The sequence below is a fragment of the Microtus oregoni genome, unplaced genomic scaffold (assembly GCF_018167655.1).
Source record: "Microtus oregoni isolate MIOR12 unplaced genomic scaffold, Mior012 000013F_ref0000133, whole genome shotgun sequence".
NCBI classification, from domain to species: Eukaryota; Metazoa; Chordata; class Mammalia; order Rodentia; family Cricetidae; genus Microtus; species Microtus oregoni.
The window spans coordinates 9,313,027-9,338,995 of NW_024543072.1; the positions used below are offsets into that span (position 1 = coordinate 9,313,027).

At 42.1% G+C, this 25,969-nt stretch overlaps 1 protein-coding gene across 2 annotated transcripts in view; it reads left to right on the top strand.

The window, feature by feature from the left end:
- Hacl1 (2-hydroxyacyl-CoA lyase 1) overlaps positions 1-15,357 on the top strand; it is a 35,690-nt gene extending 20,333 nt beyond the window's left edge. For both annotated transcript variants that reach the window (XM_041662860.1, XM_041662861.1), the window contains 9 exons: positions 849-984; positions 2,209-2,314; positions 3,377-3,460; positions 4,132-4,233; positions 6,362-6,516; positions 7,186-7,344; positions 9,348-9,455; positions 12,977-13,163; positions 14,797-15,357. In XM_041662860.1, coding sequence (XP_041518794.1) covers positions 849-984; positions 2,209-2,314; positions 3,377-3,460; positions 4,132-4,233; positions 6,362-6,516; positions 7,186-7,344; positions 9,348-9,455; positions 12,977-13,163; positions 14,797-14,829 — 1,070 coding nt within the window. In that variant the 3' untranslated portion in view covers positions 14,830-15,357. The remainder of the gene's footprint in view (positions 1-848; positions 985-2,208; positions 2,315-3,376; positions 3,461-4,131; positions 4,234-6,361; positions 6,517-7,185; positions 7,345-9,347; positions 9,456-12,976; positions 13,164-14,796) is intronic.
- Positions 15,358-25,969: the final 10,612 nt, after the last annotated feature.

Here is a 25,969-nt window from a genome sequence, read left to right on the forward strand (position 1 = left end):
CAAAGACACCCAGACAAGAAAAAGAGTAAGAAAACTTTCTGGCTGAACTAAAAGCACTATTTTTCTTGCATATACATAATAAAGAATTCTAAGATGACCTTTTAGTACAAAACATGATACTGGATATCAATGTAACTATACTATTTAGTAGAATTCTATAGAGAAATGGATGATATGCTATTAGCTCTAAAGAATATAAAATTAAAGCTGGGCTGTGGTAGCACATGCCTTTAATCTCAGCACTCAAGAGGCAGAGGCAAGAGGATCTCTGTGAGTTTGAGGCCATCCTCCTCTACAAAGAAAGTTCCAGAACAGCCAGAACTGTTACAGAGAGAAATCCTATCTTGAAAAAAAAAACACACTCTCTCTCTCCTCTATCTCTCTCTCTCTCTCTCTCTCTCTCTGTATGTATGTAATTAAATAAAATAATAGCAGTCATGATGACTACAGAAATGAGATTATTCCTATATGTTGAAACAGTTAGTAGTTTTCAGTGTCACTGAGGGCATGTTTTATTCTGCAGCACACAGTTGTAAAAACAGATATGTACCACAGCATTGTAGCAACCCTCAAAACTCAGACACAGTGTACTGCAGAGGAGGCTTACAGGTAATAGAGGGCAAAGGTCTTCCCTGCCCATTTATATTCAGGGACTTGTGGGTAGTAGTTTAGCAGACCCTGAGCATAAAGCAGGAAGGCGAGAGCAGCAGGAGATACACGTTTTTGTTTAAAGGCAGTTCTTCATTTTGCTTTAAAGCTGATGTTTATACAGTAGAGGATCACATGATTCATTGGAGGTTCCCAGTGTGCAGTGTGACTGATCATCCAGTGATTTGCATTTCTTGCAGGTGCCGCTTATTCCCGTGCAGAGGACAGTCTCCGGAAGCTGGTGGAGCAGTGTAATTTGCCATTTTTGCCCACCCCTATGGGGAAGGGTGTTGTCCCTGACAATCATCCAAACTGTGTAGGTGCAGCCAGATCCAGGTGTGTGGCATTCCAGGCTCTTTGTTTCTTTTTTGTTTGTTTTTAAGACAGGTTTTCTCTTCGTAGTTCTGGTTGTCCTGGAACTTACTCTGTAGACCAGGCTGGTCTCAAACTCAGAGAGATCCTTTTGCCTCTGTCTCCTGAGTGCTGGGATTAAAGGCCCGTGCTATAACTTCCTGGTAGTTGTTTGGACTCTTATCCAATTTTCATTTTTTCTATATCTGTAAAAATTCTTCAGTTGGCATCACACTGGTATAATATCTGCCTTCTGCTGCCTACAGAGTGATGTGCTTACAGTACCATCGGTAGAATCTTTGGAATTTTCACAAAGCAAAAGTCCCAAATTTAGATGATGAAGTTACTGAAAATTTGTGAAAGCACAACCTGGTCTCGATTATTTGCATATTAGGTGAAAATGCATATAGTATATTTTCGAAAGCAATTCCAGACTGAAGATGTAGCTCAGTTGGGAGAGTCCTTATCTAGCAGGCATGAAGTCCTGTGTTGTATAAATTGGGCATGGTGGCACATGTCTTTAATCCCATCACCAAGGAGAATCTGCTCCTGGAAATCAATGTGAAGAATGCATTGAAATGCAAACATGGGTCTGGGAGCTGGAGTGGGACTCACTAAGGTGCTTGACTAGCATGCTTGAGGTCCTGGTTTCAGCCCCAGAAACACCTACAAACCAAAAGCTAGCCAGGCATAGTGGTGCATGCCTGTAACCTCAGCATTTAGAGGCTGAGGGAAGAGGACCACAAGTTTGAGGCCAACTTTAGTTTAAAAAGCAATATCCCATCTTCAAAACAAAACAAAATGACAGATTATGTTTTTCTATGTGTTGGGGGGTAGAGTGCATACATGCAGTGGATGCCAAGGATTTCTTAGGTTTCTTCTCAGTCACATTTCCCCTTAGTTTTGAGACGGGATCTCTAACTGATCCTGAAGCTTGCCAGTTTGACTAGGCACCTGGCTTGCACCTGTCCCCACCCCCAGCGCCCAGGTTGGGACAGCACCATAGCAGTCACCCTTTATGTGGGCACCAAGGGTCCAGATCAGGTTCTGATGCTTGCACAGCAAGCATTTTGCCCACTGAGCCATCTTCCCAATCTTTCAAAACTCAATTAGAAAGATCAGATTTACTCTAGAAGCTCCAAATTATCTAGACTTCGAAAATATTTTAGGAAAATCATTAGTTTCTTTGCTGTTAATTTTTTTTAATAGGGCTCTGCAGTTTGCTGATGTGATTGTGTTATTTGGTGCGAGGCTGAACTGGATATTACATTTTGGATTGCCTCCAAGATACCAGGCAGATGTGAAGTTTATTCAGGTACTGGGCATGGGGGCGGGGGATGACTCTGATCAGCTCTGTGCTTCTTTGTTCGCCCTCTTTTGTAAAGAACCTTTTCTCTTACAGAAATAGATTTTACAAATTATCTGATGTAATTACAGGTACCAAAGTCAGCTGCCTTTTCAAGCCTACAAAGTATCTTGTGCTAATTTTAAGGAGAAAAGCTTTCAAAGTCGAGTCTGAAACAATTTGAAAAGCATAATTTGCCTCTTCCTTGCAGCTGGAGTGTATTTAAAGACAAAGAGAGGCTTAAGTAGGAAAGACTGGAGGGACACCTCTGCCTTGTAAGGAGGTGAATTGTCCTTTTAGATGCTAAAACTGCCTCTGGAAATCTCTAGATGACTCTGCCTTGAACTCACCTGCCCCTAAACTGAATGTCTGGAAAGTACTCCAACCTCTCCTGATGCCCCCTGAGGTCAGCAGAGGGCACCACATACCCAGGAACTGGAGCCAGTGTTGGGACTCAAATTGAGGTCCTCTAGAAGAGGTCTTAACTTCTGAGTCACCTCTCTGTCCTTCTTAAAGTTTTTTGTTGTTGTTTTTATTTGGATGAGTTTTGTTGTTGTTGTTGTTGTTGTTTTGTTTGTTTTGTTGTTGCTGTTGTTTTTGGGTTTTTTTTTTTTTTTTTTTTGGAAACAAGAGTTTCTCTGTTTAGTCCTGGCTGTCCTGGAACTCATTCTGTAGACCAGGCTGGCTTCATACTCAGAGATCCACCTGCCTTTGCCTTCCAAGTGCTGGGGTTAAAGGCATGCACCCCACCACTGGCACAATAGCCTTTTTTAAAGGTTTTTAAGAGCTGGTTGCTCTTCCAGAGGTTCAGGATTCAATTCTGACACTCACATGGCAGCCCACAACCATTTGTAACTCCGTTCAGGAGTATTTAATGCTTTCTTCTTTCTTCTTTGGGCACCAGGCACACATGTGATACAGGCATACATACAGACAAAACACTCATACCAGAAAATAAAAAATAATTTCTCAATTTGTTCAAAACAAAAAAGACCAAACATGGCTTGTTCTTCAGGTTTTTCTCTTTTTTAGATTGATATCTGTGCAGAAGAATTGGGGAATAATGTAAGGCCTTCTGTGACTTTGCTAGGAGACATAAATGCTGTTTCTAAGCAGGTAATTCCTTTCTCTGGGTTTTAATTCCTGTGGACTGTTCTCTGTGGACAGTCAATTCTGGATAATGTTAGTCTTGATTGGCTTGGTGGCAAGTTCATGATGGGAAACTAACTTTAACTGTAAATTTGGAACTTGGTAAATTCAGCTCATTGTACACTATTCATATTTGTGGAAATTAAGCGTTTAGAACACTAATTTGATGTCATGAAAATTTAAGGTTATTCAAACCAGAATTCAATAGGTAGAATTCAGCTTTCTGAGAAAATTACAATACAGCATTAGTTTAACTTGACTTACACAATGGAAATATAACAGTATATATTTAGGTAGTAAAGGAATTTTTACTCTTTAAACTATAATCAAGGACTTGTCTAACTTTCTATTTATATGTAATCTATACATTTCATTGTGGCCGGAGGTAAAATATGGTCACATTTATCGCTCGATTTTGTATGATATTCGTTATCTTGAGTACACAGCATTTGAGATGCAGATGCAGTCCATGTCACATGTGCAGTCATTCTGCAGCATTTGGTCTGAGTGTGGCTCACCCTGCCACCCACTGGTCTGCCACCAGTTGCTCTGCAGGAAGAGAAGCAAGTGTGAGCAATGTGAAGGGCAGAGCTGTGTGCCATTGCCTACTTTAAGGAAGTTTGTTTGTTTGTTTTTAGCTTTTGGAACAGTTTGATAAAACCCCATGGCAGTACCCCATAGACAGCAAATGGTGGGAGACTCTGAGGGAAAAAATGAGGACCAATGAAGCTGCATCCAAGGTAATGTGGGACCAGTTGTGTTTCAAGATCCCTTCAAGTTGATGAGTTGCTTTGGCCTCTCATAATGGGGCATAGACAGTCCTAGGAAGTACTGCATTGTGTAGGCTTGGGGATCAAAAGGGGTGCTGCTGGGGCACAGCTCTCAAAAGGTCCACAAACCAGAAAGTCACATAATAGCCTAATAGAAATGGTAGTGAAGCCTGGCATGGCGGCACATGCCTTTAATCCCAGCACTGGGGAGGCAGAGGCAGGCAGATCTCAGAGTTCATAGCCAGCCTGGTCTCTAGAGAAACCCTGTGTGTGGGGGAAGGGGTGGATAGTAAAGTTTCAACCTTGTAAATAGTTAAGAAAAAGCATATGCATGCCCCTGTGCATGCTTTTCCTTTACCTTGAAAGGGCCTTAAGCTCCTTGCATAATTGAGCGTCCAAAGGGTATGGTTCTTTTTTTTTTTAATTTTTTTTGTTTATTTTAAGGGTATGGTTCTTGAGTCACTGTGAGCTGTGAGAAGAAAAGCAATCTGACCCTGGAAAGCTGTCAGTTTGATTTTGGTGCATAATATCATAATTAAATCCTATGACATTTAAGGATTGATGCAAGAATGTCCCTTAAGTCCTAAGGGCATGTTAGGACTTAGTTATCTGCCCTTTAGATATCTTTCCTTCAAGGCAAGTGTCAGTCCACCCCTTCCTCACACACTGCCATTTATCTTTCAAGTCACTGCCAGAAACTCTTGTGGCTTTCACATCTGCCCTTGTGGCTTTGCCTCAGAGTGAAGGTTTGGAGACTGTCTTGAATTTTGAGGTCACCACTAATCCTTCCCAGTGAGTACTACAGTGGGTCTCTTCAGCAGTGTTGCTGTTTTCTATTCAAAGTCATTGTAAATACAGCACTTTCTCTTTGATTGTCAGATGGGGTGGTAGGTTTTCTTTTACTGTTTTGTGTATTTGGGTGTGTCTTGGTTCAGCTGGGTGTAGTGTTCAGTATACATTAGGGTTTCTTCTTTTTAAGTTGTTGATTCCATTTTGTGTGAGCTTGCATATATGTGCACCATGTGTGTCTGGAACCCTTGGAGGTGAGCTGGAACATGGTAGTTGTGAACTACCATGTATGTACAGGAGCCCAACCTGGGTCCTCCATAAGAGCAACAAATGCCCTTGACCACTGAGCAGTCTCTCCAGCCCGCCCTAGGATTTCCTCCTGAAAGAACGATACATTTGCAAATCTGCAGTTTGAGTTAGGCACTGTGTTTCCTAATGTAGCTGTCATCATAGAGTAAGTTTGTACTTTGAACCAAACGTCCTAGCAGAACTGATGTGGCTGACTCCACCGTGCAGGGGAATCTTACTTAGTCAGTGACTATTTCTCCTGCCAAGAACCAGTCTAAGTTCTAGTTTCTCCATTGTTGTAAGTAATGCGTCTTTCCCTAGGAGCTCCTTAGGGTTTGCTCCTTTGTCAGCGCTAGGGGCGTGCACGGGGGGAATGTAACCTCCAGCAGAGCAGGGTAGCACCAGTGAGGCTGGAGTGCCGGGACAGGACTGTTAACTGATGAAACACCAGTGGCTCCTCTCAGCACCGGTGGCCATGAGGCTGTTTGAAGACCTTGCTACAGCTCTGTCAATCAGGGACTCTTTAAATAGATGTAACATATACAGTGTATACCTCTACACTGTGAGAGAGAAGAACCAGATTTTCAGGTCATCTTCTGTAATCCTAACTTTTAGTTTTAAATTTAGGACCATACTTCAGATAAAACTGTTCTGAAAAATAGTTGAGACAATGTTTTTCTAAGAGTGCACAGGTATTACCGTTCTGTTTGTTTAGCCCAGTGTTGCCATCTTTACTATAAGACTTCTCCAGGTGTTTAATAGGAAAGGTTCATCCACTCACCAGGTCGAGGGGATTCCCTAGCTTATGTATTGTGTCCCAACTGGGACTGTAGGGCACATTGTTCTTAGCATGGTTCTGGATTGTTCGCAGTCAAAGAGTAGCCAGCGTACAGCCATTTGGGAATCTTGTAGCTGACTGGAGGGATTGAACTATTCCAAAATGACTTTGGTAATACTTACTGACACTGTTACTATCATTATGTCCCAATGTAACTCAGCGTATACCTACCTCTGTTTTTAGGAATTAGCTTCCAAAAGATCCCTCCCTATGAATTACTACACAGTATTCTCCCATGTTCAAGAACAGTTACCCAGAGACTGTTTTATAGTAAGTGAGGGAGCTAATACTATGGACATTGGCCGTACCGTGCTTCAGAACTACCTTCCTCGCCACAGGTAAGACTCCAAGAAAAAATGACAGTATGTTTAATTTGAAACCACAGTACTACTGATTAAGAAAAATATTTTAGACTTGTACATGCCAGGACCAGGCTGGCCTCAAATCCAAGAGAGAGCCACCTGCCTCTGCTTCCTGAGTGCTGGGATTAAAGGTGTGCGCCTCCACTGCTCAGCTCAAGTGTACTCTTAGGTGAGATTTTATAGTTTTATAGTGTTTGTGGTTCATAATTCTTGGTATAACGTGATGGTTTGTGTACTCAGTTTTTTTTTTTGTTGTTGTTGTTTTGTTTTGCTTTGTTTTTGTTTTTGAGACAGGCTTTGGAGCCTGTCCTGGAACTAGGTCAGTAGACCAGGCTGGTCTTGAACTCACAGAGATCCACCTGCCTCTGCCTCCCGAGTGCTGGGATTAGAGGTGTGCGCCACCACCGCCTGGCCTGTGTACTCAGTTTTTTACATTCATCCAAGCAATCATGTGTGGCATTTTCCTTTCATGCCGCTTATCCTTGACAACTCGCTTCCTTATATTCCAAAAATTTAATATTAAAGAAAAATGTCTATTTCTTAACTTTTTTCATAAACCATATAAATATAGATTGAAAGGTTTGTGCCACCTCCACCCTGCATGACATGTGCTACAGAGTTTGATTTTAGGTTTGTTCTCAACAGGCTTGATGCTGGCACCTTTGGAACAATGGGAGTCGGTTTGGGATTTGCTATTGCAGCTGCTCTGGTGGCTAAAGATAGAAGTCCCGGGCAGCGGGTCATCTGTGTGGAAGGCGACAGTGCCTTTGGGTTTTCTGGCATGGAAGTAGAAACCATCTGCAGGTAAACAGAGCCCTAAATCATAGCATTTTATTCTCATAATATGAAAACGTACAATACTCACTTGCTTCACAACAGGAGTCCCGGACAGCATCATGTTTTGAGGTTCCTAGTTATAAACTTTCATGGAGAGACTCCCACTGTGTCAGCGTGAGGGCTCTCCCAACCTCTTACCCCAGCTGTATTCAAACTATAATAAGACTGTTCTACTAGGGTGGTAGGCTTTTTGTGAAACATGTTTTGGGACTTTCAATACTTTGGTATAAAAAACTATCAAGATCAAACCAGGTTTGGCAATGCACTCCACTAATCCCAGCATTTGGGAATAGAGATGACAGAGTAAGCAGAAGGATCTGGAGGCCAAGGTTATCCTCAGCTGCTTAGCAAGTTCAGGGTCAACCTGGACTACAGGAGTGACTTTTCCTTTCTATAAACTATATAATCTCACCTAAGAGTGCACTTGAGATAGGCAGTGGAGGCGCACACCTTTAATCCCAGCACACAGGAGGCAGAGGCAGGCGGATCTCTCTTGAGTTTGGGGCCAACGTGGTCTATAGAGTGAGTTCCAGGACAACCAGGGCTGTACAGAGAAACCCTTTCTCAAAAAAAAAACCAAACTAAAACAAAACAAAAAACAGAAAAAAGCTAAAAACAAAACAACAACAAACCAAAACAAAGAAAAAAGAATATACTTCTGTGGGTCTGGGGATGGCTCAGAGATTAGGAGCACTTGTTGCTCTTACAGAGGTCCTAAGTTTGATCCTAGTACCCACAACAGAGGCTTACAACTGCCTCTAACTCCAGTTCCAGGGGACCCGAAAGCCCTCTTCTGACCTCTGACTTCTGAGGGTGCCAGGCAGGCACGTGTATATATGTAAGCAAAATACACGCATACGTAAACTAAGTAAATCTAAAGAGAATTTAAAAATACACTAATGAAAAATGTTATTATACACGAGACGTTCAATTCTCACATGCTTTTCATAGTCAGCATTATTGCATTTTAGTGGAAAGTTTGGTCTACTAGAGGTCTATACTGAAAATCCACATATGTCAAAAAGATGATGTGTGAAAAGAATTGAGCCTTTTAGAGGGTGGTAATTCCTTTCCAGCGCAGAGAGCAAATGGCTTCCACGGTCATGTGACTCAGTTGTGTCGTTACTATAAACCCTCAGGGAAAAATATGATAAAGCATTAATCTAATTAATTTTAATCAATAAAAAACTGGGAGTCAAATATTAGGGTAAGAACCTGAAAGATCAAGAACAGGGAGCAACTGCCAGTTGTTTTCTACCTCTTCAGTTCCTCTGTCGGAAAGGGCCCAGATCCGCTCTCTGCCCCACCTTACTACTTCCTGTCTCCTCTCTCTACAGTCCTTCAAACCTTTGTGGTAAATTTTGGTCAGATAGTGGCTAACCCTACCCCCTGGTGCCAAGCAAACTTTGTCAGAACACAATCAAAATATCATACAACAATTAATAAAAGCAAGCCCACATTCTTCTTCAGCCTTTTTAGGCTTTTCATCTTTGCTGCACTGTTTGAGACATTTGGACACTTATCTTCTGTACCGATCATGCCATGCTGGTTTTCATTAGAGATGCAGATTGGGTGTTATTTGCCAATGTGTCTTTCACAACATCCAGCATGAGCTGGTTGTCATTGACACTTTCAACAATATAATGGGACTTTTCAGACAGTATTCCTAGGAACCATGTAGAAATAGGCCTAGGAAGGGAGGGAATGGAGAAGGTGTTTTTCTTGTAGCTGCCTGTAAAAGTTTAGTTATTTAAGATCCATAGCTAAGCAGACTATCAGCCTTGAGTACATTCCTACAGCTGCAACGTTTCTATCAATGGTTTTATATTTTTATTAGGATAATTAATGCTTGGTTTTCCCTATTGAAAAAATTTATTGAAATTGTCTCCTTTTAAGTAAAAATTTCAGTTTTAAGAAAAAGGAATTGCTTTAGAAAGAATGATCTCTTCATAGTTTACTTTCCCTTTTAGGTACAACTTGCCAATTATAGTCTTGGTAGTAAACAATAATGGAATCTACCAAGGAGTTGATGCAGACACTTGGGGGAAAATGTCAAATCTTCAAGAAGCTGCCACAATGTGAGTAACTCACAACAAATGTACAGTTAGGTTGTGTCATGTGTTTAGTCTGTCTTTTAAAAGTTTGCTGGATTGGAATGTGCCTACATGCTGTAAACTTGGTTAGTTTGTCGGCCTTTTTAAAGTGGATCTTTTCTGTACAGCTGTCTATGATTGTTTACAATCAGGGACACTGAAGACTCAGGTCAAGATTTGTGATGTCTACCCTAGGGTAATAGCAGTGCTGGTATTTACACCAGGGAGAACTGTTAATGCTGTATTTGTCAAGGTTCTCTCAAGGAACAGAACTCATGAATGTAGATGTGAATCTGCATATATGAAAAGGGAATGTATTGCCGGGCGATGGTGGTGCACACCTTTAATCCCAGCACTCGGGAGGCAGAGGCAGGAGGATATCTGTGAGTTCGAGACCAGCCTGGTCTACAGAGCTAGTTCCAGGACAGGCTCCAAGCCACAGAGAAACCCTGTCTCGAAAAACCAAATAAACAAACAAACAAACAAATAAATAAAAGAAAAAGAAAAGGGAATGTATTAGTGGTTCACAGACTGTGGTCTGGCCACCCAACCATTGCTGCTTTCTAATGGATGGCCAAGAGTCCAGTAGCTGTTTAGTCCACGAATCTGATGTCTTAGCTTATCTGTAGTATTTACTGGAACCCTGAGAAAGTAGTCTCTAACACCAGTGAAGGAACGCCTGGCAGCAGAATAGAGGAACATCCCACCAAAGCTGAGGGCAAGTGAACAAAAAGCAAGCTTCTTTCTTTCATGTCCTTTTATCTGGACTGCCATGAGGTGTGGCTCGCATGTAGAGTGGGTCTTCTGACCGCAAATGATCCAGTCAAGAAAAATCCCTCACAGTCATGCCCAGATGGTCGGGTGTTAGTCGATGCAGTCAAGCTGACAGCCAAGGTTAGCCATCACAAATAGTTGGCATTTAAAGATCTTCCTTACTTTTACCACAAAGCTACGCCTTTACCATCTGATGGAAGAGTCAAGCTAAGACTGTCAGAACTGCCGTGGGCATTGACAAAACTTTCTGAGGCGTTCAGAGAGTAGAGTGCCAGTGTTTTCATTACACTGTTGTTTTTCCATAGCTATTTGTACTAGTTACTTTTCATTTTCTGTGATAAAACACCACAACCAAAGCAACTTGTATTTTTAAAAAAAGTTTAATTAGGCTTACAGTTTTAGAGGGTTAAGTTAATGATGGTGGAGTGGAGGCATGGCCCTGGAGCAGTAGCTGAGAACTCACATCTTCATCCACAAGCAGGAAAAAGAGAACACTTTGGGAATAGCATAGTCTTTTGAAACCTCAGAGCCTGTGCCCAGGGACACACCTCCTCCAATAAGGCCACACCTCATAATCCTTCCCAAGTAATTCTACTAACTGAGGACCACATATTCAAATGTAGGAGCCTGTGGGGGCCATTCTCATTCAAACCACCACGCCATGCCTTTTGGCTTCCTTCTAGTTGATAGTATAGACTGTGCTGTCTGGTGAAGAAGCTCTGAATCACATGTTACTACATAAACTTCATTAAAAATAAAGTGACAAGTTCAGTTTCTAGGCTTCAGTTGGTAGAATACTTGCTTCTTATTCACAAAGCCCTAAGTTTGACCCCCAGTATTTCATACCAGTTGGGTTTGCTGGAGCACACCTATTAGTCAGAAGGTAGATACAAGAAGATCAGCAGTTCAAGGACATCCTTGACTATATAGCAAGTCTAGGTCAGTTTGAGTTACATAAAACCCTGTCTCATTAAAAGAAAAAATCAGTACCCTTTCCTCTTTGACTGAGAAGTTGTTGACAGTTGGTTAAACCTCTTGGCTTCCTTGGGCACTGCACACATGTGGTAGGTACATAGACGTACATGCCAGCAAAACACCCATACTTATAAAATAAAAATATTTTGTTGCTATGCATGGTGGCACACACAATAAGCCCAGCACTTGACAAGCAGAGGGAGGCAGATCTCTGAGTTTGAGAGTGAGTTCTGGGACATCCGGGACTACACAGAGAAACCCTGTCTCAAAAGTAAATAAATAAATAAATAAGTATTAAAAATTCAATTTCTCAGTTTAGTTACATTTCAATTACCCATAGTAACAGGCAGTGATGTGACCACCATACTGTATGTAAAGAATTTTTATCATTATAGAAAGTTCTACTGGACATTGCTATATAAACAATAAAAAGCACAGGGAGCCAGGTGTAGTGACACACACTTGTATTCACTAGTCTATCTGGAGATGGGAAGAGGAGATCATTGAGCTGATGGGTCCAAGACATATCAAGACTCCGTCATACACAAAGAAGATTCAGTGGAAAGTAGGGGGAAACTGTAATTCAAGCCCTTGGGAGGCTGAGGCAAGAGGATTCAGAGTGAGGTCACCAGCATGGGCTACATACTGAGTTCCAGACCAGACTCTGCCACACAGCAAGGTCCTGTCTCAAAACAAGCAAAAATAATGAGGAAGTTGCAGTTTTATGTACTGGCATCTCAGCTTTGATGGCGCTGCCTCTGTACCATGCCCTCGGCTGGTTCTATGTGGTGACCAGCCAGCTGTAGCAGAGGGCAAGTGACATGGGCCACACTGCTCTGCTCTGTGACATTGCCAGTTAGCACCCTGATACCTATATGACCACACACATCACAGCCTGCACCAGGCGACTTTGTACGTGCTTTGAGAAATGCACATTTACCTGAATCACATTGAACTATTGAAAATTCAGTACCAACAAGAACCAAAGATGAGAATCTTCAAAAAGTTGAGATAGTTGATGGCTTCAAAGTTGAAGACTTCAGATTGAGGGGTATATTCCACATCCAATAACTAGAATGCAGGTGACATTTAAAGTGCTGTCAAAGGGATTGTTGGGTATCTTCGTTAGGCTTGGACCCAGTGCTTAACTGATTGCTTTTTGTTTTTGTTTAGTTTGCTGTTTTTGTTGTTGTTGTTTTGCTCTAAAGGGAAAAAGAACTAGGCTTAAAAAAAATCCATCCGAGAATAAAAAGGCGGTGGGGAACTAGGCATGGTGACACACGCCTTTAATCCCAATACTCAGGAGGCAGCAATGGGCAGATCTCTGAAAGTTTAAGACAGTCTGGTTTATACAACAAATTCCAGGCCAGTCAAGGTTATATGATTCTATCTCAAAAGCAAATGAACAAAGGAGATAAAAAAAAACCAACAAAAAACAAAACAAAACCTAACCCAAAACCCTACAACAGCCAGCCAGTAACTTTTAAGAATGCCGCCACTGGTAGAGAAAGCTGCAGGTTCTTCTAGCAACGAAGGCCTGGAGTTTGGCTAGCTCACCTAGGGGGCATGGAAATATGAGATGGAATAAAAGAGGGACAAGGAATCACATGTGTTCTGCATATTGCTGTTATAGAGAGCTGTTCTGGAAAAAAGTATGCCCGTGGGTCAGTTTATGTTTTTCACAGATAATTTGGGGACATTACTTTTTCTAGAAGCTGAAAGATTTAAATTTTATTGACTTATAACTTGCTTTTCAGTGTCCCTCCAATGTGTCTCTTGCCAAACTCGCATTATGAGCAGGTCATGACTGCATTTGGAGGCAAAGGGTATTTTGTACAAACACCAGAAGAACTCCAAAACTCTCTGAAGCAGGCACTGGAAGACACAAGTAAACCCTGTCTTATCAACATCATGATTGAACCACAGAGCACACGGAAAGCCCAGGCAAGTTCAGCTACTGAGCAGAAAGCAAGAAACACATGTTCTCTCCTGATTCCTCCCTGAGAGGCATACTCTCTGGGATTCAGAAGTCTTTTTAAGTTTCTTTCTGAATTTGGAAGTTTCATTTGCTTGTTCAACAAGTATTTGTTGAGATATTGTTATGTGTGCTTGTTGGAGTAACAAGTAAGCAAAACATGACAGAGCAAAGGACATGACGGGAAGGAATTGACTTGCAGTTCTAAGCAAGTCTAAGTGAAGAAATACATTGGTGCTATAGGCAAAGCTCATTGGAGGTAGTGCTTAAACTGAGATCAGAATGAGTTAGCAAAGAGGAGATGAAAAGACAGGGGCTCTATGTCAAGAGGAGCAGGCTCATAAAAGAAAATGCAGTGAGCACAGCATATATGAGCCTGTAATCGTGGATCTGCGTGGTTGCATTCCGCTCAGTTACGTGACCTCTGGCGCATAGTGAGGCATAGCTAGTGTCCCTCTCTTGGTTCTCAGCAAAGATCTGCTGCCAGTCTCTTTCTTCTTTGCGTAAGATGGGGCACAAATGGCCAGATACCTGAACAATCAATAAAATACACAGCAACTAGCTTGGAAACTGTCTAATATATAGAATTATGCTAAAATTCTGTTTGTTTGAAAATAGACATTAGAGACTTGAGAATTTACCTTTGAGCTGAGAGAAAGGATTCCAAGAACAGAGCCTGCTGGCTAGGCAGATGAACACACATAGCTTAAGCTGAGGAAGCAGGCAGGTGGCATTGGCAGGAATCTTTCTAATTCTTTTAAGGATCTGCTTTAAATCTGTTCTGCAATTTTCCTCTGAACATCATTTGGGTATTTCTGGAGAAGTATAAATTATCACCCCCATTAGTAATTCTGTAGGATTATTTTTATATTAAACACTTTAATATATTTTTAACCTTCATTCCAGTGGAATCCTGACATATTTTCATTTCCAAGCTTTTCTCTTTTAACTGAATGTTTGTCTAGCACCATTTGCCCTTGACTCACAATGCAGGCTGGCTGCTTCCTGCTTTGCATAGGAATCTCTCTCTGTGGCAGTGGTTCTCAACCTTCCTAATATTGTGACCCTTTAATCCAGTTTCTCACATTGTGCTGACTCCCAACCATGCATTTTTTATTGCTACTTCATAACTGTAATTTTGCTACTGATATGTATCATAATGTAAATATTTCTGGAGGAAGACGTTTGCCAAAGGAGCCGCGACCCACAGGTTAGGACAACTAACTGCTCTGTGGTAACCCGTGTCTTGGCCAAGTGGGGAGGACACTGCCAGAAGCTCCATAGTTCTTCCTGTTTGTGCATCTCAGGCCTGAGATCGTGGTCTTGCCCCTTCTCTGCCAAGTAAATGTCTGTTTCTTCCTAACTCTGCTTTTCTGTGTTCTGATCACGGTTAGTGGAAGAAGACTAGGGAAAAGTAAGTTTCCTAGGCTGCTTTGTGTAAGACAGCTGGTTTCACTAATTAATTTTTAGCTCCTTTTGACTAGACCAAACACAAACCTTATTTTACCATGATTGTCCAGTTCTACGTCATAAAGCAATTACAGTGAGTCAAATACAGGTATTTCTTCTGACTGAATGTTGTCCTTTTCTGTCTTCCTTTAGGACTTTCACTGGCTGACCCGTTCTAATATGTGAATAAACTGTTGACGGTTTTGAGGAACTTTCTCTTTCCAGCAAGGTAGAATTTACTTTCCATAGCAAAAACATTTAAAATTATGTTTTATTAAAGAACTTGATTAAAAACAGAAAAGGCTTCCATTATTTGTTATGATTTTGGATCTTAAACGGTCCCAAAGGCTTATATGCTAAAGACTTGGTGAGCAGCTCGTGGCCCTGCTGGAGGATGGTCGAGCCTTCAGGACGTGGGGAGTGGAAAGAGGTCACTGAAGATTAGGACCCGGGCATGCATGCCACTGTAGGCAAGTCCTCTCATGACTTCCCTGTCCAAAGCAAAAGAGCCAACTGACCACAGACCGAAACCTTCCCAGCTGAGCTAGGAGCTGGAGACAACTCAGCATTTAAGAGTACAAACTACTCTTGCAGTAGAAGTGAGTTCGGTTCCCAGGCATATTGGGCAGCTCACATTCACCTGTAATTGCAATTCCAGGGACTCCAGCTTCTGTGGGCACCTACACTCATGCACATATTCACACAGAGATCCACATGTACCCATAATTAAAAATAAAATAAAGCTTAAAAAACTGTGAATCAAAATAGATATTTCTTCTTTTTAAATGGATTTTCTCAGATATTTTTAAGGAATGAAAATTGACTAACAGTATGCTACCACATAAATAATCAAATAACAGCATTGTAAGTGTCTAACGGCCAAGTTACTTATCAGTTTCCTTTTATGTAAACCCATTTCCGAAGTTAAAACTTTACCTTTTAAAAACTCTTTCTGGCCAAACAATGGTGGCACATGCCTTTTATCCCAGCACTCAGGAGGCAGATCTCTGTGAGTTCGAGGTCAGCCTGGTCTACAGAGTGAGTTCCAGGACAGCTGGGGCTATTACATAGATAAACCCTGTCGTGAAAAAACAATAATAACAAAAGAAAAACAAAAACAAACAAAAACTCCAAAGTGTTGTGGAGAAAGAAATGAAAGCTCCAAAAGTGATGTATATAGAGACACTTTGAGTAAAGTTGTGTGGGCACGGTCTAGCTTGTATTTTACTGTTGATTACTTGGTTCTAGTCTCAGGTGTAGTGGAGCTTGTCCTATAGTTGGTAAGTTGAATGTTTCTCTTGGAAAGAACTTATTGAAGCAGAGAAGTCACACCACCTCCAAACTAACCACTGTAGACTAGCTACCTTGTGTGTTCACACTGCACCGAGACCAGCAGAATTATCCATGATATATAGTTCTGTGCTGTTTAAGGGCGTTTTGCTTATTGACAGATAGCAGTACCTTAAGATTATAAAGGAGCTGAAAAATTCCTCTTATCAGCCTGGGTTACATTGAGCGCTCAAGGCGAGCCTGAACTACATGTGGAGAGACAGTCTCAGAAAGCCAGGTCTGGAGACATTCTCTAGAACACACAAAGCCCTGAATTTAGCCCTAACATGATGTCCTACCTTGCCACAGGCCCCAAATCAGTGGGGCCCACTAATATAGACTGAGCCCTCAGAAACAATAAGCCCCAAATCAGTGGGGCCCACTAATACAAACTGAGCCCTCAGAAACCATAAGCCAAAATAAAAATTGCCTGCCTTCTGTTGATTTTCTCAGGTGTTTTGTCTCAGCACTGGAAAGCTGATGACTGTCAGATGTCTCCCCCAAAGGTATATAATGACCCCAGAAATAAATACCTACCATTTCTAGGTTAGATAATTACAATAGCTTTTAAATTTGGCTATTGCTTATGAAGTGCTAATCAGTTGTTACTTGAACTGCCTTCCTTCCAGGCATTGAGGCCAGTGATAAAGGCAACCATTGAAACAGCTGGGTTTTTTTTTTTTGTTTGTTTGTTTATGGTCTCTGAACCTTTAAAAACGGTGGCCCAGCTTTCCCTTGGTAAGTCAGCCAGGGTGGTAGTATGACCTCTCTTTCCCACATAGTTGGAGGCAAGGACTGTCATCCCAGGGCCTCTTGAAAGACCAGTGATAACACATGGGAACTTTTGGAAAGGCTGGTTGAGCCACCAGATGAGGGTGTAGATCAGACCCCAGCGGAAAGGGAGAGGGGAGGTATCAATGCTTCAGAAGACCAAAGAAAATGGGACAAAACTTCTTCCAGAGAGGGCCACCTTGCTGCCCTTGTTAGTCTCATTGGTGGGGGATAGCACAAACCTGGAAGATGTGGCCACAGTACAAACAGGTGTGGCATATTTGAGATTGGTATTTGGGGCTCTTGTCTTAGGCGTGCCTCCATAGTTGGAAGGAGAGTCCCTCAGTCGCCTCAAGTGTGTTCTGAAGGTCTCCTTGCCACTGCCTTTAGACTGAAATGAAAACCTGGGAAGGCAGAGTTCATTCTGTGAGACTGATCCAAGGATATGTATGACCCAAACCTCTCTGCAGCAGTTCACTTTAGATGGGTCTCTCAGAGGGGAAAGGTTTTGAGTATGATGAGTCCGTGCCAGCTTTGTTTTGGTAGTTGTCCAGCCTCTCAGACCCTCAGCTTCCTCTTCTCCCGTGAGGGGTGTAGGAAACATAACTTAGAGTTGTGTCACATATATACTGTTCATGGAAACACTCAGCAGCCACTGGAGGTACACACTCCTCCCCCCACCTCTTCTCCTTTGTTGGGCCCCAACCCACAAAGTGAGGGGTCAGCAGAAGTCTAGCTTTGGCCCATCGAGGAACCCTTTGGTAAGCCGAGTGTCCACAGTTTGGTAAGCAGACACACAGTGACTGTGTGTCTGGCATTCTGGGGAGCCAACCACAGGCGACATTTTCCTTGGCCGGCTTCCTTCCACACACACCTCAGTACAAGGCTGAGCTGTGTTGTTAGCTCAGGAAAGACCTATTCATCTGAGCCAAACTGAATTAGCCAGCTGTCGGCAGCCAGGAAGTCACATGCTGCATTCCCAAACCAAGTAGAAATTAGTTTTAAATTGTTTGTTGGTTGCTATTATCCATGCCACAGCTTCCTCCTATTAGGGCACATCAGGGAAAATTGGCTGCAGTCGACGAATGGATGTTTGGCCAGGCATTTGCTAGCATGGGGCTGCCCTTTCATGTCGAGGAGCCAGCCCGCCACCCACCCATCACACTGCAATCAACTGAGGGGCTTTAGATAACTTTGATGGAGCATATTGGAATCTCCAGGTCGGACCCACACAGTCACACTGTTGTTTTTTTTTCTATTAAATATTTATTTATTTATTATGGATACAACATTCTGTTTGCATATATGCCTGATAGAAGAGGACACCAGACCTCATCACAGATGGTTGTGAGCCACCATGTGGTTGCTGGGAATCGAACTCTGGTCCGTTGGAAGAGCAAGCAATGCTCTTAACCGCTGAGCCATCTCTCCAGCCCCAGTCACACTGTTTAAAGTCCCCCCACGTAGGTTTCCAGTGTGCAGCAGTTTACGTGAAAGGTCGTCACAAAGCTTCCACTTCTAATCACGGGGACAGAATGGCCTTGGAGAAAGAAAGCGTGGTTTATTTCCTTTTTAAAAAATTATTTTATAATATGTATATGGAAGTTTTGTCTTCATAATTCTGTGGGCCATGTGCATGTCTGCTATACTCAGGGAGGCCAGAAGCGGGCTTTGGTTACATGTATGAGAATAGCCCACGTTGAATACATGGTACCAGTTAGTGGAACTATGGGAAAGAATTAGGGATGTGACCTTGTTGGAGGAGGTGTGTCACTGGGGACAGACTTTTCAAGTTTCAAAAGATTCGTGATCCCTAGTGCTCGCTCACTCTTCCTTGTGAGTTGTGGATTAAGATGTGAACTCTTGGCTCTTCTCTTCACCATCATGGGCTCTTCTCATCACCATAAGCCAAATTAAATCCTTCCTTTTTAAAATTGCTTTGGTCGTGGCGTTTTAACAAGCAGTAGAAAAGTAACTAAGACAGAAACTAATTTGCCTGCTCTCCTTCACTCCCGCTGGAAAGTTCATCTACCCTGTAAATGAGACAGTCCTACTCAGGTGTTAGAACCTTCTTCCTTGGGATTAAAACAGACTGAAGACCAGCAGCTCTCTAGGACTTCCTGGGAACCCAGCACTAGGTTGGGACTGCTGAGACATCTAGTCCTGTGGACTGAATAACTTCCACGCACTTGGGCTTTCTGTTTGGAGACACTCACTGTCCAACTGCTCAGGACACAGATATTGAATACATCATATATATGAACAGAGAGGGGAAGTATCCTTCTAATAAATACCCTTCTAATAAATCATACACACATATGCGTGTGTGCGTGCACGTGTGTGTGTGTGTGTGTGTGTATGTGTGTGTGCATGCGCATGTGTTCATTCTATCAGTTCTGTCCCTTTAGAGAACCCCGACTCCTACAAGGGCATTTGAACCCTGGAACTGAAATTACAGATGGCTGTAAGCGGCCATGTAGATACTGGGAACCTGGGTTCTCTGGAAGAGCAGTCAGTACTAACAGCTGAACCATCTCACCAGCCCCCAAAACTCAGTCTCCTTTAGTGCTCAGTCTGTTTTAGTGTTATGACTGACAGAGGTATGTTCCAGAAATACCCATGCATCTAGGACTTGGTTTCCAATGCAGTGTTCAGATATGAGGCTTTAGGGAAGTGACCAGATCATGAGGGCTCTGTCTTAGTCGGTAAAGCCATTCATGGATTCATAATTTGATAGTTTATTGGGAGGTGGTAGGGTCTAGGAAAAAGTAGGCCATGGAGAATGTGGTCTTGAAGGGCATTCCCCCTCTGTTCTTCCTTCCCACCTCTTCTGTTCTCCTTACCTCTTCCTCTCCCCTCCCCTCCTTTCCCTTCTCTTTCTGCTGCTTCTTCATCATCATAAGGTAATAACCCACTACAGCGCCCATTGCTACAGTATTTTGCTTCACCCCCACCTAAGGCATGAATCCTACCAACTAAGGGTTGAAACCTGAAATACATTTTTCTTTCTTAAGTTGGTTTTCTTGAGTATTTTTGTCACAGCAATAAATATTTAAGAGACTTCTTTCCTCTCCCCATTTCCTTCTTCTCTGGGGGCTGATCTCATGCAGGGGTAAGGCAGTGAGACACATCACCCTGCCACCAGGGGAGACATCTGCTGCAGTATTCTTCTATCACAATGTGAATGTCGCATCAAATTCTCCATTGTGCCATGCCTCATTGCGACACCAGAACGCTCCACTATGTCATCAGTATCCTTCTGTAACATTGAGATGTTCAATTATGACATCACACTACTATTGTGATATCAAATGTAGAGTGTGATGATCCAGTGCTTCACTGTGGTGTCACCGTATTGAATCACGATGTCAGAATTCACCGCCCTCAGAACTGAGCTGTGGCATCCCATCATAGCTCTCCTCTCTCCATCAGAATGTGCCGCTGTCTCATCTCAGTGCTGAATTACGTCTTCATAATGCCCTGCAAGGATGCCACAGTGCGCCTTTCTGATGGGACAATGTTCCACTGTGACTACCTAATGCCTCATTGTGCCACTGTGATAATCTGTTGAGCCTTCATAATGCTTCAGTATTCAATCAGTGTTATCTTGTGACACCACAGTGCCTTATTTGGCCACGGACACCGGAATGTTCCATCGTAATTTCACAGTACACTCTTTGGTCATTACAACGTGAAGTGTGTCACGATTATGGAATCATGATGCCCATTGTGCCAACACAGCAGGGCAGCGATGACACGAGAGCAATGTGACATCACAATGCTATAACACAGTGCAATAACACAATGCAACTCTGTGACAGCACAACGGTGAATTGTGGTGTCATGATTTAGTGCAGTGATGGCACAATGGAGCATCAGCTCATCACAGTTTACATCGGTGATGCCGCACTAGAGAACTGTGATGTCAGAATGGGGCATCATTCTTTTTGTGGTACTCAAATGTATTCTGTGCATACACATGTGGATATGTGGATATACATAAACTGCTCAGACAAGTTATAGAAGGCTATAATTTTAACCTTTCATTTCTCACTATTATGAGTGCTTGTTTTCTGGGTTTTTTTTTTTGATAGTACAGTCCCGTGTGTGTGTGTCTGTGTGTGTGTGTGTGTGGTGCATATGCATGTATGCATCTGTATATGTGAATACATACACATGTAGGGGCCAGAGGTTGACTTTGGGTGTTTTCTTCTATGGATATCCGCCATAGTGTTTGAGACAGGGCCTCTTCACTGAACTGGAGCTTGTCATTTGGCTAGAGCGACTGGTAAACAAGTTTCCAGAGGTCTGTTCTCCACCTGTCTCCCACCCAGCAGTCATAAGTAAACACGGCTGTTACAGGCTGTACTGCCAATCTCTTATGTAAGTTTTAGGGATCCCACTCATGTCTTCACGATTGCTAAGTGACAACTTGGCTCACTGAGCCATTTCCCAGCCCTACGCTTTGAGAGATGGGTCTCTCACTGGGACTGAGGCTGGCTGATTAGACGAGGCTGGCCAGCTAGATCAGTATGCCCAGTATCCAGTGTTTCCCCTCTCCAGGGCTGTGATTGCAAACACATGCCACAATGCCTGGGCTTTTATGGGACTGTTGGAGATTAAACTTGAATCCCGCTTATGCTGCAAGCACTTTCTCAACTAAGATATGATCATTCAGTTATATATTATCCATAAATTATGTATTATATATATTACCATGGGATATCTGATAATATCTGTGGTTAAAATTCTTTCCCTAGAGATATGAGCAATGTCTATCTTTTCCCCTAAAGTCTTCAGATCTCACCACAGTTCTTAATGGAGAACCAATTTACTGGACTTACTTGTAGAGCATGGATGAGGGGATACTAATAGGAGCATGGGTGACCCCAAAACATCTGGAGTACAGAGTTCTAACCCAGCATCCCCATGTCCTCATAGACACGTTCCCAAGTCTGCTTTCCCCTAGTCTTCCCCAATATGCACATTCCAACCCTTCCTCAAGTCCCATTCACACATATGGTTGAGAGGAGTGGTGGAATATCAAGGGAGAAACCAGGGACATTCCCCACTGCTTCCTTCTCTAAAGAAGCCCCCATGTCCGTTTGTGATGAACTGTTGCAAGTGGGCATAGCTGATCTCATGAAGATGGCCAGCAAAGCTGTTCAGAAGACAGTCTTCCAGCATATCTCACTATGGTTCTGATTTGCCTTCCTCTCATGATTAGTGAAACTGGGTTTTTCTTCATGTAGTTGCTGAGTATTTGCATATGTTTTCTTTGAGAAGTGCCAGTTCTTTAGCCTAATTTTAATTTTTTTTTGGCATTCATCTTTTGAGTTCTTTATGAATTCTGGGTATCATCTCTTGTAAGGTGAATAATTTGCCAATATGTTCTCAATTTTGTAGTTTGTCTCTTAGTTCTTTTCTGTACAGGAGCTTCTTCTATATAATATCTGATATAATTCCATTACCCGTGCCTCTGGTTTTATTTACCTAAATCATCATTGCCCATAGCCAACCTTGTGCAATCTTTAGACATTGCAATATGACATTGCCATCTACCAAGTTCATATTCAAGATCTGCCTGATCAAGTTACAAAAACAAAACACACAGAAATCTCATAATCTTTTAAGTAAGTATGATTTTGTGTTGGGTTGCATTCATCTTGGGGAGCATGCAGACCACAGGACTCGGAGGAAACACACCTATAAGGGTTTACCTTGTGTTTTCTCATAGTAATTTCAGTTCTAGGTTTAAAATGTAGGCCTGTGATCCACTTGGGGTTGATGTCTATGTACTATCACTAGAGGAAGATATCTAGCTTTAACTTCTACCTATTGCAGGTCCAGTTTTGCCAGTACCATTTAATGATATCACTTATCTTTCCTCAGATATATGTTCTTGGTGCCTTTGGAAAAAAATAAGTCAGCTGCATAAATGAGGATTAATTTCTGGTCCTCTATTTTGTCCCATTGTCCCATGTTGTCTGTTTTTGTACTAGTGTCATGCTGTCTAAGTATAGCTTTAGATGATGTTTTGAAATTAGATATTGTAAGGCTTCCTGGTTCTCAAGCCAGAGGTTTCTTGTTTCTCTGCTTTTCTGACGGTGTTGGGTGATTGAACCGAGGACTTCACGCATGCTAAACAGGTACTAACAACTGCCTTAACTCTTGGTCTCCGGTCATGCCCTCTTCCTTTATTTTTGGTCCTGCTTAGAATTGGTTTGGCTATTCAAGTTTATGTGTGCGTGTCCCAATTAACTAGGAATTGTTTTGATTTATATGAAAAGTGTTGCTGATATTTTGATGAGAATTACATTGAAACTCTAGACTTTACTTATTGTTGTCTGAGGTTTTTGTTTTTTTGTTGTCCCACACCACTTCACCTCTTTTCTTTAAAAAAAAAAAAAACCAAGAACTCTGAATCTAATATCCTTTGTTTAGCTTTTCTCCTGACCATTAGCCATAACAACCCTTAACCAACATTCTAAACAAAGGAAAATAGTCCATTTTTGGGGAATTTGGGTGTAGTTTTCCAGGCTACTTCCTGCTGGTTGGGGGCACTGATAATCTTAAGGGGACCTAAAGAAAATGTAGAATTATGATCAAGTCCTGACTGGAGTCTCCTGTGAGGCTTGATCATCTCAGGCAGCATCTTGAATCTGTTCTGGATGTAGAATTGGACATCTCGGCCATCTGTTCTTCCCGAAGATTTCTCAGGTGGTCTTCCTTGCTCAAACCTGATTTTTTCTTAACTCAGAATAAATCCACAGCCTCCCATTTCCTGGTGTATCTTTGGCTATCCTGGAATTCCCTCTGTAGACCAGGCTGTCCTTGAACTCACAGAGGTCTACTTGCCTCTGCCTCCCAAATTCTGGGATTAAAGGTGTGTGCCACCACACCTAACTACTCTCTTTTTTTTCTTTTTTCTCCCAAGCCTACATATATTTTTAAACACAGTAAACCATTTAGAGATTTTTTTTGTCTTTGAATCTATCTTTACTGTATTTCTCTCTCTCTCTCTCTCTCTCTCTCTCTCTCTCTCTCTCTCTCTCTTTCTGACCACATGAGTCTTTAATTTGCTAAGCAATATGGGTAGGATTAAAGCTGTGGCTTTGAAGACTGGATCCAGCCCATTTTTTAGCTTTCTGAGAGTCCAGCCTTGTGGCAGAGGTAATGGCAGGAGCCATGTTTATTGTCACAGCTCTATGGCATTTCAAGGTCCCTGCCACCAAGCAAGCTATCAGCAGTCTGCTCACAAACCACACTCAAATGCTCTGCAGCTGGACCTGCTGCCTGAAAGAGTCAAGAGTTTGTGCTGGAGGTTGGCCCAGAAAGCCAGCATTTTAAAACACTGTGGCTTTTTTCCTACTACGGCTGAAAAACAAAAAGCATGTGGTCAGCTTTTCATCAACACCATTGAAGTGTTTTGTGGCAGGATCTCTTAAAAGAGCTGCAAGGTTTAAGCTGAGTCAGGAAGCCTCTCTTAAATGGGAGCACTTGCCTCTAGCAAGCAGAGCCCACTCGAGAGAGCGCTGCTATCAATAAGCTGTGCTTAACTCTATTATTTTATTTATTATTTCCCAAGCTCTGTTAGGCTTTATTATGTGGATCAGTTGTCCATGTGGGCGCCATTTGTTGTCTGAGGTTTTTCTGCCCTGCCCAGTTCCCACAATTGTTAAGTCCCAAAGAAATCACACAGAGGTCTACATTAATTATAAACTAATTGGCCCATTAGCTCAGGCTTCTTATTAACTCTTATAACTTATATTAGCCCATTATTCTTGCCTATGTTAGCCACGTGGCTTGGTACCTTATTCAGCGAGGCAGTCACATCTTGCTTCTTCTGTGGCTGGGTCAAGACTGCAGAATAGGACTTCCTTCTTCCCAGAATTCTCCTGTTCTCATTGACCCGCCTCTACTTCCTGTCTGGTTGTCCTGCCTATACTTCCTGCCTGGCTACTGGCCAATCAGCGTTTATTTAAAATATAAGTGACAGAATACAGACCATTGTCCCACACCAATTTACAGTATAGGTATTTCAATAGTACTGATTTTTTTCCAGTTTATGCACTAGAGAATGTTGTTCCATTTTGTCTGGGTGTGTCCCCTATAATGTCCCTTATAATGTTTTATAATTTTTATTGTAGAGATCTTTTATTTCCTTGGTAAACATTTTACATGGACATTGTGAATGAGATAGTTTTCTTTTTAAAAATTTTATTTATCTTTTATGTGCATTGGTGTTTTGCCATGGGTGTTGGGTCCTCTGGAACTGAAGTTATAGACAGTTGTGAGCTACCATGTGGGTGCTGGGAATTGAACCCAGGTCCTCTGGAAGATCAGTCAGTGCTCTTAACCATTAAGCCATCTCTCCAGCCCTGAGATCATTTTCTTAATTTCTCTTTATGAGGTTCATTATTTGTACATAAACTATTACTGTTTTATGTGTTGTCTTTATATTTTCCAGCTTTGTGAAGTACTTTTCTAAGTCCAGTGTTATTTGATTCTTTTTATGGTAGAATCATGTCATCTGCAACCTCAGATAGTTAAACTTCTTCTTTTCCAATTTGGATGACATGAGTTTCTTTTGATTAATTGCTCTTGTTAAAACTTCCAATACTTTATTAAATAAGGGTGGTGAGAGAGGACATCCTTTCCATATCCCATATCAGAGAGGAAAAGCTTTCCACTTTCCCCAGTCAGTCTGATATTGGCTCTCTCTCTCTCTCTCTCTCTCTCTCTCTCTCTCTCTCTCTCTCTCTCTGTGTATGTGTGTAGTGATGTTGAATCCTATCAAATGCGTTTTTCTGTGTCTGTTGAAACGGTTGTATTTTTTAAAATAATTTATTTAGATTCATTTTATGTGCATTGGTGTGAGGGTGTCAGATCCCCTGGAACTGGAGTGATAGACAGTTGTGAGCTGCCATGTGGGTGCTGGGAATTGAACCCAGGTCCTCCGGAAGAGCAGTCAGTGCTCTTAACCACTGAGCCATCTCTCCAGCCCCAGAAATGTTTGTATTTTTGAAGCATTCTCCCTTCACCCTACAGATGTGTTGCATTTACTGTGTGTTTCTGCTGATGCATCTGCATTCCCAGGGGAGAGCTCCTACCTGTCGTTGGTGTATGGTCTTTTTTGATATGCTATTATTATATTCAGTTTGATAGCATCTGATTGAAAATTTTGATGATGTTAATTAAAGATATGGATCTGTAGTTTGTGTTT